General features: G+C 41.0%; 1 protein-coding gene and 1 non-coding gene across 2 annotated transcripts in view; both read left to right on the forward strand.

Moving 5' to 3' along the window:
- atg16l1 (ATG16 autophagy related 16-like 1 (S. cerevisiae)) overlaps positions 1-15915 on the forward strand; it is a 39560-nt gene extending 23645 nt beyond the window's left edge. The window contains exons 12-18 of the mRNA XM_063046065.1: positions 368-439; positions 5300-5420; positions 6669-6774; positions 7217-7366; positions 8888-8935; positions 9411-9512; positions 10554-15915. Of these exons, the coding sequence (XP_062902135.1) occupies positions 368-439; positions 5300-5420; positions 6669-6774; positions 7217-7366; positions 8888-8935; positions 9411-9512; positions 10554-10647 (693 nt within the window). The 3' untranslated portion in view covers positions 10648-15915. The remainder of the gene's footprint in view (positions 1-367; positions 440-5299; positions 5421-6668; positions 6775-7216; positions 7367-8887; positions 8936-9410; positions 9513-10553) is intronic.
- On the forward strand, positions 810-1074 carry LOC134346048 (small Cajal body-specific RNA 6). The gene has a single exon (XR_010017810.1). It is a non-coding gene; the product is annotated as a small Cajal body-specific RNA 6 (non-coding RNA).
- Positions 15916-19641: the final 3726 nt, after the last annotated feature.

Below are 19641 nucleotides of genomic sequence, written 5' to 3' on the forward strand. Positions count from 1 at the left end.
TCTAAACCTTTCCTATCCATGTACGTGTGCAGTATCTTTTAAACACTAATTGCCCCTACCACCCTTTCTGGTAGCTCATTCCAAATACCCATCACGCTCTGTGTGGAGAAACTTGCCCTTCAAGTCCAAATTAAATCTTTCCCCTTTTCACCATAAAGCTCTAGCTTTAGATTTCCCTACCCTGGGAGATTCTACCCGATCTGTGCTCCTCATGGTTTTATAAACCGCTAAGGTTGCCCTTCAGCTCTTCGGCCTGAGGGGAAATTAGCTCCAGCCTATCTGCTTTCTCCTTGTAAGGTTAGTGTTTTTTTTTGCCTAGTAGCTCAGCTTGTTTAAACAATCCTAGATCAAATAACATTTCTTTCAGGGGGTGTATCTGCTTGCAGCCTCCAATGACTTTGCCAGCAGAATATGGACAGTGGATGATTCTCGGTTAAGGGTAAGTAGAATTCATTGAAACCCTTTTCAACCTGTTGTGAACTACATCCATTTGGCTTCCTGTGAGTCCTCTGTGTTATGGAACCTGATGAGAACTGAATGTAAAATAATTCTCAGGATAAAACTACCTGGCTTCTGAAGGAGAGGAATAGTGCCAAGTAAGCTCTTAAGTTTAGAGTCTGAACAGTTTTGCCAGTGAATAATCACGAAATTATAATCTTAAACTTTGAGTTAACCTCTCCATTTGTATCCTTCCTCTACATCCTCCATGGCTTGACAGTCTTCCTGAAGTCCAAAACTGATTACATCATTTAAACAGGCCCTGACCAAAGGTTTGTGTAGATTTTGCTATGCTTGGCCAACCAGGCAGAGGTCAATGATGACAGGTAAAAGGTCTGATTGTACAGAGCTTTGTTCCCCATCCTCACTCCCAGGAAACCCTCTATTTTCTATCCAGCTGTAGGCTTGCTGTGTTGATCAAGGGGTTCCTGACAGTAATTGATGCTGCTGTTTCAGAGCACTTCGAGAAACCGTGTGCATATCTGCAGTGAGCATTTGACATAATTGATTACTCAGGAGTGTTTGGTGTTGTGGGATTTGTCTCTGCTGCCTGACTGCAAACTCTAAACTGAGACCTCGGATCAGAACCTTTTATTGAAAGGAAGGCATGCATCTATAATGTGCCTGTTTTTCATCTGCATATTTTATGTAATGTGAACTAGGTGTAACATTTTTCCCCTCCTACTTTGAGTCCAGCTCTGCACAAACCATCTGCGGGCCAAGCACCCTAGTATAAGATGTGCATCTTCTATCTCACTATGGACAGTGCCTGGGGCTTGACTGTATCATTCCAGTTCCTCACTGTCAATCAGTGACTTTATTCTTTCCCGTATAATATGGCCGCTGTTTTTTTTAAGCTACTAGAAGCCAAGTTGTAATACGATATACAATATCTGTAGGTTATCAGTTTTGTGTATCTATTGTTTTTACAGCTAAATGAAACTGCTTATGATTGTTTAACTTAAAACTGGGCTGGCAGTTCAAAGTATTTTCATTATCAAAGTTGGTATATGTCACCGTGTACTACCCCGTGATTAAAAGTAGTGCATACTCATTAAAAGTCTGAGGACACAGTACGGTAGTAGCAGTATTGCAGATGGATTTGAGACTTGGAGAAAGTATGAGGAGTTTCTGTTCAGCAGCAGTGAAGAGCGGTTGGGTTTGAAGGATTTGTGGGCTTGTGAGCTGTTTAACTGCATGTGTTCGCACAGTGTGAATGTTATTATACAGCGGCTGGCACAAGAATAGATGCAGAGATTGGTGTGTGCAGAGGAGGCAGTGCATGATTGTATCTAAGTTTAAAACCAATTGAAGTGAACTACAAAAGTGACCGAAAGAGCTGTATTATAATTGATGGCATGAACCCTGTGAGAGTAGGTTTAATGACTGGGATCTTAGAGGGGTGCTGCCTCCAATGTCTAGACACAGTGGGATATGGTGATGATACAGTGGAGTGGCAGAATGGGAGGAGTGTGAAAAGGGCTTGTGAGGTTTACAATAAGTAGATGTTGCTGAGTGTTTGGGAGTGGGTTTTGGCTTTGTTGGTATATTTCCTGGTGAGAAGGAATGTCCTTGCATTCCTGGAGGATTTTTGTTCTATTACTTTGGCAGGGATGGAATTGGAGGTAGACGAGAATGCCATCTTCAATGAAGTTAATGTGCTTTGTAGAATAATTGAATTGTTAGAACAAAAGTTGATCATTTGGCCCTTTGAGCCCATAGAAGAGAATGGAACTCTGGAAAACAAAGACTATTGTGTAACTTTAGAACCAGCACTGAGTGTAAGTGGGCATTGTTGGTGTATCGCACCACCATCTTCCATGTGCTAACTTTGTTTCATCTCGGGAAACGTGAATGTGATCATAAGGACCTCAGAACAAGCAAAATAAAAACTATGATTTACCAGGGCAGCCATGATTCCTGCCATCTTATGTGGTTCAGAAATTATTCATAACAGGCACCTTAAGGCACTGGAAAAATACCTTTTTAATGTTGCGTCCACAAAATCTGAATTCACTGGGAACAATAACTAAAGCTACATCAATATGCCCTCCAAGACCAGCAACTCCAGCAAATTATTTTCTCACAAGAACTCTCAATTCCCTTTTAAAGACCATTGAGCATTTCTGTTTCCATCATGCCAACAAATGGAGATACTCACGGGCTTGGATGTGTAACTGGCATGACTATATGGATACTGCAGTTGGGGTTGGCTTCTGGAAGACAAAATGAACCTTCATAGTTTGGGACTGATCTCTTAAAATAGCAGGAAATATAAAATGCGTAGAATTAGGTTCAAAGTAAAGTAACAGCAACCCTGAGATTCATTTTCTTACGGGCATTCACAGTAAATACAAAGAAGCGCAATAGAATCAATGAAAAACAGCACACAACAAGACAAATACCAATGTGCAAAAGACAACACAAACTGTACAAATACAAAAACAATAATAACAAGTTGTACAGTCCTTGAAAGTGAGTCTGTACGTTGTGGGAACAGTTCCTTGTTGGGGAGATGAAGTTGTTCCCTCTGGTTCAAGAGCCTGATGATGGTGGTGTGCGTCCTAAGGCTCCTTTTACCACCTTCCTGATGGTGACAAGAAGAGAGCATGGCCTGGATGGTAGGGGCCCTTTGATGGATGCTGCTTTCCTGCAACAGTGCTCCTTGCAGATGTGCTCAGTGGTGGGGAGGACTTTACCTGTGATGGACTGGGCCACATCATTACTATTTGTATGATTTTCCATTCAAGAGCATAGGTGTTCCCATACCAGGCTGTGATGCAGCCAGTCAGTATACACTCCTCCACATATCTATAGAAATTTGTCCAAGTTTAACTTTGTAGATGTCATGCGGAATTCTTACAGACTGCTGAGGAAGAAGAGGTGCTGCTTGTGCCGCCTCTGTAATGGCACTTGCGTGGTCAATCCAGGGCAGATCCTCTGAAATGATAACGCTGATCCCCTGATGAGGATTGCCTTATGGACCTCCAGTTTCCTCCTGTAGTCAATAATCAGCTTTTTTGTTTTGATGAGATTGGAAGTTTGTTGTAGCAGCACTACTTAGCCAGATTTTCAATCTCCCTCTTGTATGCTGATTTATTTTGCCTTGGTCTGATGCATAACCCTCGGTATCCCATGCTCCAGTTGTGTGGTTTGGATGGTGGCATACCACTGACATCACAGTGAGGAGGCTGCAGCCCTCAAATTGCTGTGGAAGATTTGATAGCCAGCCAAAAGCTTTGAATACTTTTTAATTGTCTTTGAAATTCAGAGACATTTGAAAACTGAAGTAAATTTGAAACTAATATCTAAACAGCAAAAACACTTGAAATCATTAATTTAAAAAGAAGCAACATGATTTTACCTTCACTTTCCAATCCATAGGTCTAAAATTCCCAGTGAAATCATCGGGGCCCTGGATCAGATCCTCCAGCAAATCTGTGCCAGTGCAATGCTGGGGAATCTCAGCATGATTGGATTCTGCCTCTGGACTCCATGGTGAGTCCTGTCCAGAATCTGTGAGTAAACTGGAGCTTCTGCCTTTGACAGTGAATTCATGATATTCTGGACAAGGTCATTTTTTTTTTTAATCAATCTACAATTATTCCACTGAGAATCACTGGTATTAGTTATTGTGATATATCCCATAATTTTGACATGACGCAGATATTGCTGAGAAAATGATACAGGATACTATTTTACATGAGACCTTATGGATGTGTAATAGTGACTCGCATATGGCACTGCTTATAAGTCAGGCAATATCCTGTTTTATAGAACAGGAGCATTAAATTATTGAGAACATATTGTTCCCCTTGTGTCATTACGATTTAAAGATGAATCTGTATGGATTTATGTCTCATTTAGTTGAGATTTACGTGTGACTTGCCTTTCACTGATGATCTTCAGAAGTTGCTATTGCATGTGTTAAATTTTCATTCATGGCCAGTGGCATTTTAATTGGATTCTGGATTATTGCTACTCACTATTTTCTGTCCATTAAAGAAGAAACTTTAACATTCAGAGTTGTTCCATTTAGTAGAACTGGCCCTGGTGGGAAATTTACTTTTCTTCCATGAGCCAGTGTTTGACTGTGAGGTCACAACAGTGCATGAAGATACGATGGCAATCAGTCTTGTTAAGAAAGTGAGAGACTCTCACAGTCCTATCACATCCGTCTTGATCAAAACTTACATTGAAACTGAGGCTGGGAGCACCGTATGGGGGTAAATCTACAGCTGACATGGGAGTCCTTTAAAGGCCAGCTAGTTAGTTCAAGTGCATACATCCCAAAGCCGACAACACAAATGAAAAGGGTGATAAAGTGTACGCTTCTATCTATCAGCACACCGAGTACAAAAGTTTAAAAATATATATATATTGCAGCTATATAAAACTCTGGTTAAAGCTTATTTGTAGTATTACATGCAGTTCTGGTTACCACACTGTTGGAAGGTTTTGAAGGGAGGAAGTTTAAAGTATATTTAAGATGGGTTTTTTTTTGCAGTGTGGTAGGTACCTGGAACACGCATCCTGTGGAAGTGGTGGAAACAGATATAATGGTATTGACTAAGGGGTATTTAGACAGATACATGAACAGTTGAGGGATGAAGGGATGCAGGCAGATGTGAATAGTTAGTATGGCGTTATGCTCAGTGCAGACAGGTAGGCCAATAGACCTGTTCCTGTGCTATACTTTTCTATGTTCTTAAAATTTTAAGAACATAGATTCTCAACAAAAGGTTTTGTTTCTTTATCATGTACAGAAGTTGATGTGCTTTCTTGTTCTTTTCCATAACAGCACACATTAACAGGACACAGTGGGAAGGTGCTATCTGCGAAGTTCCTTCTGGACAATGCACGTATAGTGTCGGGCAGCCACGATCGAACTCTCAAGCTGTGGGATTTGAGCCGCAAGATCTGTAAGTAAGGGCAATATGAAGGGCATAAAACAGTAGGAGGCCTTCTCTTCACAGAACCTTCCCCAGACCAAGACACGATCTAATCTGAAACTGGCATAAGTAGTTCATTTCAGCAGCTGGATGACTAAGTGATGAATCAAAAGAGCCACATATCATAGAATTCTGTCTCACACCCTATCCTCATTGGGCCTAAAATGTCCACACTGACCATTGGGCATCTATCCATGTTAATCCCATTTTTGTTTAAGCACTCGGCCTGTGGCCTTCTATGTCCAGGCAGATCAAGTGCTTGTCTAGACACTTATATGCTGCCAGTCCCTCTGCTTCCATCACTTTCTCCAGCAATGTATTCTCAACACTCCCTATGAGACAAAGGTTCTCCTCAAGCCTTCATATCCCACCCCATATTTATTAATTAGAGGCCAAAGATGAGTTAGAGAAAAAATTGAGTAGAATAGCATTTGTTTCTAGACTGGTAATCCAGAGTCTTAGATTAATCATGTGGCAGCATGAGTTTAAGTATCACCTTGGCCATTTGAGATTTTAAATTCATCTCATTAAATAATCTGAAATTTAAGTAACATTTAGCATCAAACTGTTGCACTTCTGAATATCTAGTTTTGTTCTACAGGAAGGGGATCTGCTGCCCTTACCCTGCCTAGTTTGTGTGACTCTAGGCTTGCAGTACTACGGTTGATTCTGCTGCCCTCTGGTATGGTTCAGCAAAAACTCTAATGCCAGAGGAATCAGTGCTGAGAAATGCTGATCTTGCCATCTATAGTCACATTTTGTTGAAATGCAAGTCATGGTTATTAGAGCATTACTAAAAAAGGGAGAGACAACTCAGAACTAAAAGGACATAAAATGAAATTTACAGTACTATTTCAAAAATGTATTGAGAGAAAAACCTCAGTTCTTTAAAATAGGGCCTAACCTTTGTCAAAGCCTGCATGTATGGTTAAGAATTTCTATTCAAATTTCTGATTTGCATTTTCATTTTGCGAAGGCTGTTATAACTTGAAGTATTGACTAAAAACTGATGTGACTTTTTATCCACTCCCATCCCTGATACCCGAGCTTAGACAACAACTCACAGATCAGTGATTGCCATTTGTTTATCTGCAGTCAGTAGGGGCCAGGTGAACAACATATAGTGCAGTAAGGATAATAGTTGGTGCAAAGCAGTTAAGCTCTGAGTTTAGGGTTTATATCCAACCTGGTTATTTAGTGTTGATCCTCTTTTTTCAGGTATAAAAACTGTGTTTGCTGGCTCCAGCTGCAATGATATTGTTTGCACTGAGCAGTGTGTTATGAGTGGGCACTTTGACAAGAAGATTCGCTTCTGGGATATCAGGTGAGATGGCTGTGATGTCCAGGACCACATTACTTGAAGGGCTGTTTATTTTGGATGTGGAAAATTTCAGGGAAATGTCATTACAGATCCTTGAGTTACAGAGCTATTGAACCCTCAAAGAATTTGTTTTTTGCCATCAAATATAAAAGCAAGGTAACTGGTTTGAGCTTGCAGCAAAGAAAGGCATAAATGAGTGGAGCGTATTGCTCACAAATTAATGTTATTGGATATTAGAATTCAGAAAACTCCCAGTGGAGATTTCCACACATATTTAAAGGAATGCGCAACTGAAATGTAGATTTGAGGTGGGTGAAGCAGTTTTCTGCACAATAGAGAACATCATACAGGCTTCACAAGCTCTGGACGTCTCTAAATTTTTGGATGTGCATTAAATTAAAATGATTATTTATGTGCATGGTACTATTTTGCATCTTTGCCCCAGGACAGAGAGTATTGTGCGAGAGTTAGAACTGCAGGGTCGTATCACTGCGCTTGATCTTAGCCCAGACCACACGGAACTGCTGACCTGCTCCAGAGATGACATACTAAAGATCATTGATCTGCGTACAAATGTGACCAGACAGTCATTCAGGTAATCGTATGGGGCTGCTTTCATTGGTATCTGTCATCCTGTTTACATTTAAAACTGCATGCATATGCATACCTAAACATTTTATACAATACCATACTGTGCAGTTATCTTAAGCACATGCACAGGGTGCATAAGACTTTTGCATAGTACGGTATTTGTCAACGTGAAGCGGAGAGCGAGTTGTAAATCTGGCAGGAGCAAAGGATGTTGCGAATGGCGAGGGTGGAGCACCACGGGAGAGGTATAGGACAGGTGACAGAGGAGGAGTGGCAAGGGCATGGGGTGATGCAGGTACAGACACCCAGCCCTGAGACACCAGGCAAGGTCATTTAACTCTAACCAATTGGTTTATCGGTCTCTCTGGTGCTTCCCACTCCCTCCCCTCTCCCTTCTCCTTTTTTCAGCCATGATTCCCCCTCTCCCTGCTCCCTACACACACTCAGTCCACAATAGAGACCCATATCAGAATCAGGTTTATCATCATCATATTGTGCCATGTCAGATGATGTGGGTGATCATGGTCTTCCACTTGTCTTTAATCTGAGAACTTCTAATAAGCCCTTCAAAACTTTTACCTGTCCATCCCTTGATGTAAGTCATGAATGTCATGAGCTGTCAATCACGACTTTTTCTTCCATTAATTTTTCCGTCACTACAAGACGTTTGAGCTTCTCTCTCTTCAATGCATGTCCCAGAAATTCCAGCTGCCATTTCCTGATTGATGTCAGTTCTTTTATTCTGACTTTTTGCAACACTTCCTTGTCTTCCCTGATACCTTCATCAATTCTCAAAAATCACATTTTTGTAGCTTCGAGTTGCCCTCATTTTGTCCAACATTGTGTTACTGTGGAATGAACGTAGCACCACTCAGGTTTCTCATCACTCACAATTGTCATGTTTTGTTTTGTAGCATTCTAGTGCAGTATGTAAAATTACTACAATATGATGCAGAAGTCTTGGGCATTCTAGCTATGTACAGTGCCTATAAGAAAGTATTCACCCCCCCCCCCCGCCCCAGAAGTTTTTGTTTTATTGGTTTACAACATTGAATCACAGTGGATTTAATTTTGGCTGTTTTGACACTGATCAACAGAAGCAGACTTTTGTGCCAAAGTGAAAGCGGAGCTCTGCAAAGCAATCAGTGTCAAATAGCCGAGTTAAATCCACAGTGATTCAATGTTATAAAACATGAAAACTTCCAAAAGGGATGAATATGTTTTTAGGTGCTGTATATGTGCTCAAGACTCTTGCACAGTACTGTGCAGTCTATTTTCTTCCTCTACGTTGAAATTAACATGTAAAGGTGTTCATGTTTTATAATTGCTTCCACCTATTTACGTCCAGGAATCTGTACCTGTAGCACTGTTTGTATCTAGGAATTCCTGTCTCTCATCTTGTACAGTCTTGTACCATCTCTTGGTCTCAGCAGTGTCATAGTTTGGTGACTTTCTTGTCTATAAAGTTGATTGTATGTCCTCCCTGTATTTTTATTCTGACTACATTTTTTTTCCCTCTGAACAGTTCACAAGGATTTAAGTGTGGATCAGACTGGACAAGAATAACATTCAGGTAATTCTATATGATCAGTCACTTGTTTGAGAGGTGGAGAAGAAAGTTCTGCAAATGCACCAGGTATATCTGATGGGGCTATGTCTTCAGTGAGTCAAAACAGATTTAATTGTAGTGGTGCATTTTTTTTTTAATTTTCCAATTTTGCAATTCTTTTGGAACTTTGGCTTAACACCTTTCCCACCTCCAGCTATTTTGTTATCATATTTCCCTGCCCCCTTCACCAAAAGGAAAATCCTTCATCACAATGGCTTTAAATCCTTTTTCCAATGATATCAAATGGAGGCCCTCAGTTTTTAGGGCCCATTACTCCTCCTTTAGAAAGGAGTTTTCAATGAAAGGGGAAAATAGATGCTACTGCAGCTGAAATTGCATGATGCACTTGTGGTTTTGCCTTAATAGTAAGCTACTATTTGAGATGTATTACTGAGTCGATGGCCCTCTGAAATTATATGTGCATACCTTCTCTCTTCAGTCCAGATGGGAAGTTCGTTGCTGCAGGGTCTTCAGATGGAACTCTCTTTGTGTGGAGTGTCGAATCTGGGAAGGTGGAAAGATCTCTAGGAAAGCATCACAGGTTTGTCATAGAGTAGCTGTTGAGGCTGGACTTTGATTCTTAACTATTGAAGTGAATATTGACTTGAGACCCTTGTTAGTGCCGGAGCAGCTTATAGAGTATGCTTGCTGCCTTCTGTGTGGCAGGAGGCTATTTGGCCCATAGGATCTGTGCAGGGCTATCCATTGCTGCCAGTCCCACTCCTCATTATAATCCCCCAGCAACTTATTTGTTTGCTATTGTAGCACCTGTTGATTATTTTGCCTCTAATTCAGGGGTAGTGTACAACGGCTATTTAACCTGCATACATGACAAGGGAGGAGACTGAGGCACCTGCAGTCACAGGGAGATCACTCAAAACCCAAACAGGATCGAAGCCGGCTACTTGGAATTGAGGCACACTGTTAACTGCTGCATGACTGTGCTGACTGTTTCCTTGGGTGGTGGCCATGCTCAGTTTCTGAGTGGTTGCTGTAAATTCAGTGGTTACAAGAGGCCACTCTATGTCATTTTATTGTGTTGCAGCATCTTCATATTTGCTAGGGATTGATGCCTTTGTTTCATTGCCATTCCTGGTTTTATTCTTTGTATGGACATACTTTTCCATCCTTTCTAAAGACTTTATTCTTTTTTTTTTTGAAACTCAACATAAACCTGCCTGAAGCAACAAACAGAGGACCTGGGGGAAATCAACTGGTTAGGCATCATCTATGCAGGGGAATGAACAGTAACCATTTCAGTCAAGTCCCTTTATCAGAACTGGTTTCGCTAGTTGAAGGGTCTTGAACCAAAATGTTAATGTTCTATTTCCCTACATAGATACTGCCTGGCCCACTGAATTCTTCTTGCTCCTTTGTTGCTCCAGATTTCCTGCATTTTGCAGTCTCTTGTCTCCATAATCTTGCTTAATGCAGAGATTGAAGCCATGGAGCGTAGGTAAACTCGTGTTTGCAGACAAGGTAGAAGGTGATGATGGTCAGCATGCCATTTTGAGAGAGCTGATAAAGTGCTACACCAAATATCTGACATGTTTTTCTATACTTTTTGTTTTTCTCCATCCAGCTCTTCTATAAATTCAGTGTCATGGTCGCCATCTGGAGAGCACGTGGTCAGTGTGGACAAAGGAAGCCGTGTCGTACTTTGGTCAGAGATCTGAGTTAAAATGACCAGAAGCTGACTAAGTAGTGGCCTTGTACTCTGCACTCCTTCTGGCTGCATGGAGGAGATTGCCCACAACATGCCTGGCATTACAGCACACAACATGGCAGAGTGTGCCTCGCAGAATCTCCCTCTTGTATATCCGGACTGCTGCAAAGGCACTTGGATAATGCATTGTTGGACACTTCTGCTTATACAGTCATTCACAAGAAACATGCTCTCTGCCTGCTGGGGTAAATCACTTTGTGTAACTTACACAGGGTTTTACATTACCAGCTGCAGGTTGACTTCAGGACACAAAGCCACCCTTTTCCACCCAAGGTGCCTAGATGTCTTCTCTCTCCACTGCTTCCTTTCTGTTGCAACCATATCAATGACCGGATCTGTTAGCATACTGTATCTACTTTGTGTCCATCCTTCCCTTTCTCCAAACCTGAGTAAAAATACTGATTTTTTTTTTAATTAATTGGCACACTTGTGAATTGGAACCTCTGAGTGAGAAGAGGTTACAGTTGGCTTGTGCTTTATTGGTGAAATAATGAGATGAATAATTATTGCATAGTGGTGGCAAGGGAAAGATGTTGTGTACTTTGCTTTACTGTGAGGGAGTTGTACACCATGAGCAATATTTTGTGAGAAGCTTTCCCTGAAAGAGCAATTTAATTCTGTACCACTAAGAGAACAGGTATTTCTTCTTTATATATCATTTGTTCTTTGAATTTGAAATTTCTGCGTTTGTAGCTTGATTGCACTAAAGTTCCCAATTGTCCTTGGCTGGCGGTGGGTTGCTGCCTTGAATCATGTGATTATTCTCTCATAGTGCTGGTGTGTAAGGGGATGAACATCCTAAGTGTTTATCCACAGAAATTTAGAATCTGGTTACAATTGTATGGTCAGTGGACACGTTTGTCCTCTTTAATTTCAGAAAGCCACAACTTGGGACTTGCTGTTTACCCTCTTTATTCATGCCCTGCTAGTTTCCATAATGTATCCAAAATTGGCAATGTTTTCACTAGTAATTTTGCTTTCAGTAGCTCAGTTTCAATGCTCAATCTAATTTATGGACATTGTTCGGAGGACCAGCTTCTAAGCTTAGCACTTTAAATTCTCTATTGCTAGACCAGTGTTGGGTTTCTTGTTGTAATTGTCTCCTGCTGAGGCAGCGTGCTTTATGCTGTGATACGGATGAAATACCTGAGATGGGTTTCCAGTCTGCATTCCCTAGCTGGTGTTTTAAGAGAAGGGCTTAGAATATAAAAATGATCAACTCTGAGTAAAATAAGCCAGAGTTACAGAAAATGGCCATTATATAGTGACATGCTGGAAAGCGTGCTTTTCTTTATATTAAAGAGGTTGGATGCTACATGTAGTGTGGGAGTATCTACCTTGTAATGCACTGCAACCTCCTGCAGCATTTCTGCCTTTACTTGCCATCTAACCGCACATGCAGATTGAGCACTTTATTAAAGTGACAGAGATCTTCACCACAGCAGGAGCTGATGCTTTCAGAAAACTATATTTAAATATATACTAAAATTCTATACATTAAAATTCTTTAAATTAACTATGTATTTGGAAATCCTAGTGGTTCAGTGTCTGACTCACTGGATAATGATGCCCACACTTGTCTTATAACAGGGCTTGGTGTCCATGGTCAGTTAAGTACAGCAGGTCCAGGTTCCAGTGCTCACTTCAATACATGAAAGCCTGAGATTCCCATTCTCACACTTTTGTCCCTGGTTCCTGCGCTTTCTCTCTTAAATCATTGGGGCCACCAGAGCATTTCTTGTACTGTCGTCAAACATCTGAAAGAAAGTGAATTCAAAGTGTGGAGTATTATTTGGAATGACATTCAATTAGTAAGGAAAATCTGCTGGTCTGGCATCACCACCTGAGAGCGGAGCTTTACTGTATATAGATAGCAGTAGACAACTGCATATGGTTTCTACAGTGACCATGCACGGAATACACACTAAGTACCGGGCAGGAAACTTCAGCAGCATGCATTTTGTTATTTCGTATGACTTGTATTCGGGTCCTTTGAAATGTCTACTTCATACTAGTAGCAGCTTCATAATTAATAGCCTATGCCAAACTGAAGAGGAGCCAACTGTTGGTTGTATTATCAGGCATTGTTTTCACTTTTTGTGTATTTATCACAATTACATTGTGGTTGTAAAATTGCTCAAAGATGTGTAAAATGCAAAAACTACTAAACTGCGGCAAACCAATTGGTACAAGAGGATACCTCTTTTGTGATTGAGGATTTGTATCAGACAGATGCTGAAACTGAGTTGGCAGTCTTGAGAAGGGCCACCTGAGATATAGGTTCAGATTCAGACTGGTCTTGCAATAAGAGTCAGTGTGCCTTGTACGCTGTGGTCTTTAAGTGGCTTCAAAAGCACTTCCAATAATGTGCACCAAATTGACAGTCCAAAAAAGGAGAGGAAACATTTCTTTGCTGTGTGGTTCTTGGTGGGGGGGGCTGCGGTATTAATTTGTTCGTGCCCCTAATTCTTGCTTCACTTGTCCCAACGTTATGAAAAGTACTCACTTTGCAGAGTAACTCATTAACTCATGTAACTGGTATACAAGGGTTTGTTGTTGTATATTTAAACCAAATTGAGTATCAGTTTGGAGTGTTTGATAAAGTGTATTCGGCACCTAATGGGGGAATGCTAATAGCTGGGATTTAACTTTACTGAGTCTGATTCTTTCTGGATGTGAGTTGGAGTTTAAATTTGGAGTAAATTTCTGTCAGTCCTGTATGTTCCAGCGGAGTGTGTCAGCTGCAGCGTTTCAAGAATGTTTCTGCTGTGTTCACTTTGATAAAAGCCAATAATTCAGCCATGACTTTTCCTTATAAAGCCCCAAATCATAATGAAACCTTTTGTCAGCATTCGCCATTTATTGCTCAGGACGAGTAACTGACTTTTCATCACTAATCATCTTTGACCTTCAGTGTTGTCGTGATTGAGAGCTGTCAATGCCTAATGCCAATATCAAACCATATTAAAGCTCCATAGTTTATAGTTCAATGGTTGTATTCCATTCACAACATTCGCTTCTGTTGAAGGGTAGCCCAGTTAAATTTAAGGATGCGGCAAGTAAATGGAGTGCTTATTATGGACTTGCTGTTGGAGCTCAAAGTTTTGTACTGTTCCTTAAGGGCTACAGGCGAGGCATTCAAATGTCCAGTCCTCTATTTGCTGCTATTGTGCATTGAGAGAGTTTCATTTTGTTGCTGTGCATTGCTCTGTGAAAGTGTGGTCAGGGTGGTCACTTGGATCTGGATGGAGAGCAAACAAATGTCTTCTGTCATAGCTGAGCTTACAGATCCTACCCCTTCCGTGGATAGTGTAGTTTTACCAAACGTGCTACAGTTGACCCCTGTGTTGTGGCTGTGTGGCTAGTGGAAATTTGCCTTCACAGAACTCGCAAGCCACTACCCAATAAAACTTATTCCCGCAGAATTTATGTTGAAAAAGTAAATAAATCAACACAATTTATTTCTTAACTCATTTTTGACGTGCACAGATGACACAGATTAACGTAAAAAAAAAAATCAGATGGGTTGTTCTCTTGTAATACAATTGAACAAGAGGGAGGGGATCACTTGTGTTTGTAAAATGTTGCACTGACTGCAGACCGATCTGTGCACCTGTTCGTATGAAGAGAGTAGCAATGCCAGAGTCTGATCTTTGGTCCATGTGTGTGTGTACATTTTGTTAAGTGGCATGTTCCAATTACCTCATTTGTATCAATGCTTTAAAAGTGCTCTTCACAGAGTCTTATTTGCACTTTATATTTTTTTTCTGAAGAGCACTGCATAACAACCTTGTCATTTGGCTGAGGTTTGGCTCCCCCATTGTGGCTGAATCTCGTGTAATCCCACCAATCATTACAGATGTTTTTTTTAATAAAATTATTTTAAAGAATGCACCTTTGTCAAATTCTGAATTGCAATTTCTTTACTGCTATTATTACTTCTCTAAATGTTTCAACAATTTGATATGTTGTTAAATTTTCCTGCAATGCAACTTTTGTATTTCCCGCTGCCTTTGGTATCTTGTCCTTTTAACGTGATGGTGATAGATAATGTTTTCAGGGCAAGGTAGGAAGTGGTGTCAAATCATAATTCCTGGCAGTTACCCAGTGAGCACTTGTTATATCAAGTGTAGCTGCAAAATTTATCTCTGTCAATTTTGCTCTTTGAATGCTCAGTCAAACCCAAAGTTACAACTGCTGCATCAATATATCTTGTGCAACTTTAGAAGAGTCTCAACCCGGAATGTCGACTGTTTACTCTTTTTCCATAGAAGATTGCTCCCTGGTTTGCTGAATTCCTCCAGCATTTTGTGTATTGCTTTGGATTTCTGGAATCTGTGCAGATTTTCTTGTATTTGTAATTTTTATATATATATATAGATATAGTGGTCTGGGACCTGCAGGGATTGTATATCAGTAGTGTGCAATTGAAAGTGAACCAAATTTCACATCACATGCCAGTGATGATAAACCTGATTCTGATACTGACACCATCAGGAGATGTGGAGAGCAAGCACAAATGGCCAGCAATTTGTACAGAACATTATAGATTTTTATTTCAAGGGATTATCAGGGCTGGTGCTTGCTATAATTTTAAAACTGGTGCTTTTTTTGGTATCCTTTCAAAATTGCTAGTCTTTAAGGAATGGTGTGCTTATTGTGAGTGACATTGGCCTGACTTTGAGGCTTTTAGAAACATAATTGAAATCTGACTGCAGATTCTGGACATATTCAGCAGGTTTTGATGTAAGGTTATTGATTCTGAAACACACATTGTGTTTCTTGCTCCACAGCAGTCCCTGAGCATTTTGAGCACTTTGTTAATGCAATTCCTAGGGAAAGTTAGCCACATCATTGTAAGATTCTGAGGATTAATTTTGAGAAAGCAGTTTGCATGTATTTGCCACACCTTTTAATAACTCCCAATTAAAAGAAGCTGCTGAAGATTCAGCTTTGTTCTGTTTGTTCCATGCTTTATTAGGCATGCTTCCATGCAGTTTGACTTTATTTGCTGTTCCGTTGAATGCTTGGACAATGACAAATGGAAGTCTCCAACTCAGTTGACAGACTTGTGAACAGCTTTCTCCTTGACGTACAATATGAACAGGCAAGGTGTAGGACAAAAGGACCAAAACAGATTTCTAGAAGAGAGATGTAGAGAAAAACTGTTAGGCCATATTGCTCCCTATATTATACATGAAACTGAATGAGGAACAGTGGAATTCAATAAAGTCTTCTCTTCCCACCACAATCTATGCTGCGTATGTATCTACCCTTTTTGAAACGGGAAGACTTCAGGGCTAAATTGCTATTGGCTATCATCATCACTGTCTCCAAGCATTGCATTGTTTCCAGACTGAAGAAGAGATGCTGTTTCAGCGTTACATATGTAATGAATGTAAGTGTACTAATACATTCTATATTAAATCAGTTTATCTGATTTAACTGGTTCATATCTTCAGTATGCAATTTCTGCAAAAGTGTGCAGCAAATAATAGCTGCTATACAGAAGCAAAACTTCTGCTATCTGGAGAACCCCTGTGACATTTAGCAGTGTATGTGTCAAGATCTGTGGTATGAACGTTCCATTTTTCGTAATCAAAGTTCTTGCCATCAACTATACAAAGTGCAGTGGCTCAGAAAGGGGAACCAAGGTATTAAGCAGCCCATTTCTTCCTGCCTGATAGTGAGAGTACAACTGATAACCAAATCAAGAAGCACATTCTGAATTTTCTAGCTGCCAACAATGTGATCTTTGCATTAATGCTGACCACAATTTGTAAATTTAAAAAGTACAAAATAAGCATTGTAAACCAAATATGTAAATCAAAGCATACATGGACATATTGACTCATCTCCGCATTTCCATAAGTTTGATTTATTTTAACAAGGAGTAGTAGTTGTACCCCTGCTTTGTCATCTAAAACTTTGAACTTCTGGAAATGTGCGGCAGAGAATATACTGACTGGTTACTTCACAGCCTCGTATGGAAACAATGTTCTTGAACAGAAAAACCAACAAGAACGGTAGTGAGCACAGCCCAGTTCATCATGGGTAAAGCATCCCCACCTTTCAGCACATCTATAAGGAGCAGTGTCGCAGGAAAGCAGCATCCATTAGTAAGGACCCTGACCGTCCAGGCCATGCTCTCTTCTCACTGCCACCAGCAGGAAGGAGGTACAGAAGCCTCGGGACCCACACCACCAAATTCAGTAACGGTTACTACATCTCAGCCATCAGACTCTAGAACCAGAGAGGATAACTACTTACATTAAAAATTGCTGGTGAACGCAGCAGGCCAGGCAGTATCTATAGGAAGAGGTAACTACTTATCCCAACACTGGATTATTCCCACAGCCTATGGACTCTTCATCTCAAGTTCTCAGTTTATTGCCAACTTTGAGGCAATTAGGCAGGATCTCACTGGGGTCGACTGAGCAACTCTATTTTTAGGCAGCAGAACAATTGGCAAGTGCGTGGCTTTTACAAGGGTCAGGGGACAGCATGTCCCTGTTAAGGTAAAAGATAGATATAGCAAATTCAGGGAACCCTGGGTGACAAGTGGTAGAGGCTCAGATCAGGAAAAGAAGAAAGTATATATCACTTTTAAGCAGCTGAGTACACGTCAACCTCTTGATGATTATATTAAAAAAGGGCAGACTTGAGAGTGAAATAAGGAGGGCATTAGATTTGATAAGCAGGGATAAAGATAATTCAAAGAGGTTCTTTAGTTATTGTATAATAGTCGTAAATTCATGACCAGGGTGAGGCCACCCATGGGAGCCAGAGGAGTTATCATAGGTGCCAAAGTTGAAGGATGTAGGTTAATAAGTGTTGAGGTTGTGGGATCATATGCTTATAAGGAAAGAGGTTTTTATTGTGCCTTAAGGTGGGCAGCTCCCCAGGTCCTGGCTTAAGTGCACTATTGGATCTCATGGGAGGTCAGAGAAGAAATTGCAGAGGTCCTTGTAGAGATAGTTGTTTTGTTATTGGCTACCAGTGAAGTTCCAGCTGATTGGAGGGTGGCTAATTTTGTTCCATTGTTCAAGAAAGGTAGCGAGGAGAAGCCAGGAACTACAGGTCAGTGAGCCGACTTCAGTTGTGGATAAGTTACTGGAGCGGATTCTGAGGGACAAGATCTACCATCACTTGGATGTTCAAGGCTTGATCAGGAATAGTCAGCATGGTTGAAGGCCAATTCTCTGAACAGAGGCCTGTGACTAGTGGGGTGCCCCAGCGGTTGGTGTTGGGACCTCTTTTATTCGTTATTTATGTAGATGATTCAGACATGAATGCATATGGCACGATCAACAAGTTTGCTGATAGAAAAGCAGGTTAGAACGAATTACAAAGGTCTTGATTAATTCGGCAGATGGGCTGAGATGGATTTCAGCTTGGTGTGAGGTGAGGCATTTATATCAGGGTGAGATCCGTGCAGTGAATGGCAGGGTACTGGCTAGTGTTGTGGAACAGAGGAACCTGGGAGTACAAGAGCACAGTTTGCTGGCAGTGGCCACACGAGCAGACAGGGTGGTAAAGAAGGTGTTTAGCCTGCTGGGTTTCACCAATGAGGGCACTGAGTTCAGGAGTTGGGACACTTTGGTACACTTATATAAGTCACTGGTGCGACCGCACCTGGAGTATCATGTGCAGTTTTGGTCACCCTGTTGTAGGAATGACATTGTCAAGCTGGAAAGGGTGCAGAAGATACTGTATTTATGAGGATGCTGCCCGGATGAGAGGGCCTGAGCTATAGGGAGATGTTGGCCACGGTGGATCTTTACTCCTTGGAGTATTGCAGAATGTGAGATGACCTCACTATAAAATCATGAAAGGGTGTGGATAAGGTAGATAGTTTTAATATTTTCCCAGGGTTGGAAAGTCCAAAACTAGAGGGCACAGATAGAAACTAAGAGGGAAAACTCAAAGAAATCTGATAGCAGTCTTCTTTGTGCAGAGAGTATTGAGTACCCGGAATGAACTGGTTGAGGTGGGTACAGTTGCCACATATAGGGAGGGTTATGGGCCACACACTGGCATCTGGGATTTGTAGATAGGGTGCCATGGTTGGCATGGACAAGTTGTGTTGAAGGGCCTGTGTTTGTGCTGTATTATTCTGTTGCTCTGATACTGCTAGACACTTACCTGGTCTTGCCACCCACCCACTGCCCCAGGTCTCAGGTATGCCCCAGTGTACCTGCCCAATTCCTAACTCTGCTCTGGTCCCCTTCTCTCGTTGTGGTTGCAGTCTGCCCCTTGCTTTACGTACTGGCTCCCGCCCCCATTCTCAGCTGTGCTGCAACCTGCTCGCAGTTCAAATTGTCCTTATTCTCTGGCACTTTGTACTTATTGGCTTGGTCCCTTATCAAAACCTTGCTGTCAGCCCACAAACAAGATGCAAACTATTCAGCACTTAAATCCTCTCAGTTATAACCTACAATATCTACAAAACCTCTTCATAAATACATAACTAGTTCTGACCGATCTGGTTTTAATTTTGAAATATCCTGTTACCACTTCCTTAAAAATAGATTAGAGTTTCCCCTGCTCCTGATGTTTGGCCACATGGTCTATTGTTTTCTTTATTCCTCATTTTCACTCGTGGTGTTATGTTTGCTACTTTCCAATCTATGGGCACTGTTCAAGTATCGGTACATTGATATATCTCTTAGTATTAGTGGCTTCACTCTATTATAGAAAGAGCTGATTTAAAATAAAATCATTTGCTCAGGTTGATTGGATAAAGGCAAGTCTAATTTCAGAAATAAAGCCATAAGACAGGAGTGGAATGAGGCCATTGGGCTTGAGGTCTGCTCCACCATTTCAACATGGCTGATACATTTTGCTCTCAGCGCCATTCTCCTGCCTTCTCTCTATAACCTTTCACATCCCGACTAATTAAGAACCTATCAACCTCTGCCTTCAATATATCCAATGACCTAGC

Source organism: Mobula hypostoma, chromosome 4 (assembly GCF_963921235.1).
Source record: "Mobula hypostoma chromosome 4, sMobHyp1.1, whole genome shotgun sequence".
NCBI classification, from domain to species: Eukaryota; Metazoa; Chordata; class Chondrichthyes; order Myliobatiformes; family Myliobatidae; genus Mobula; species Mobula hypostoma.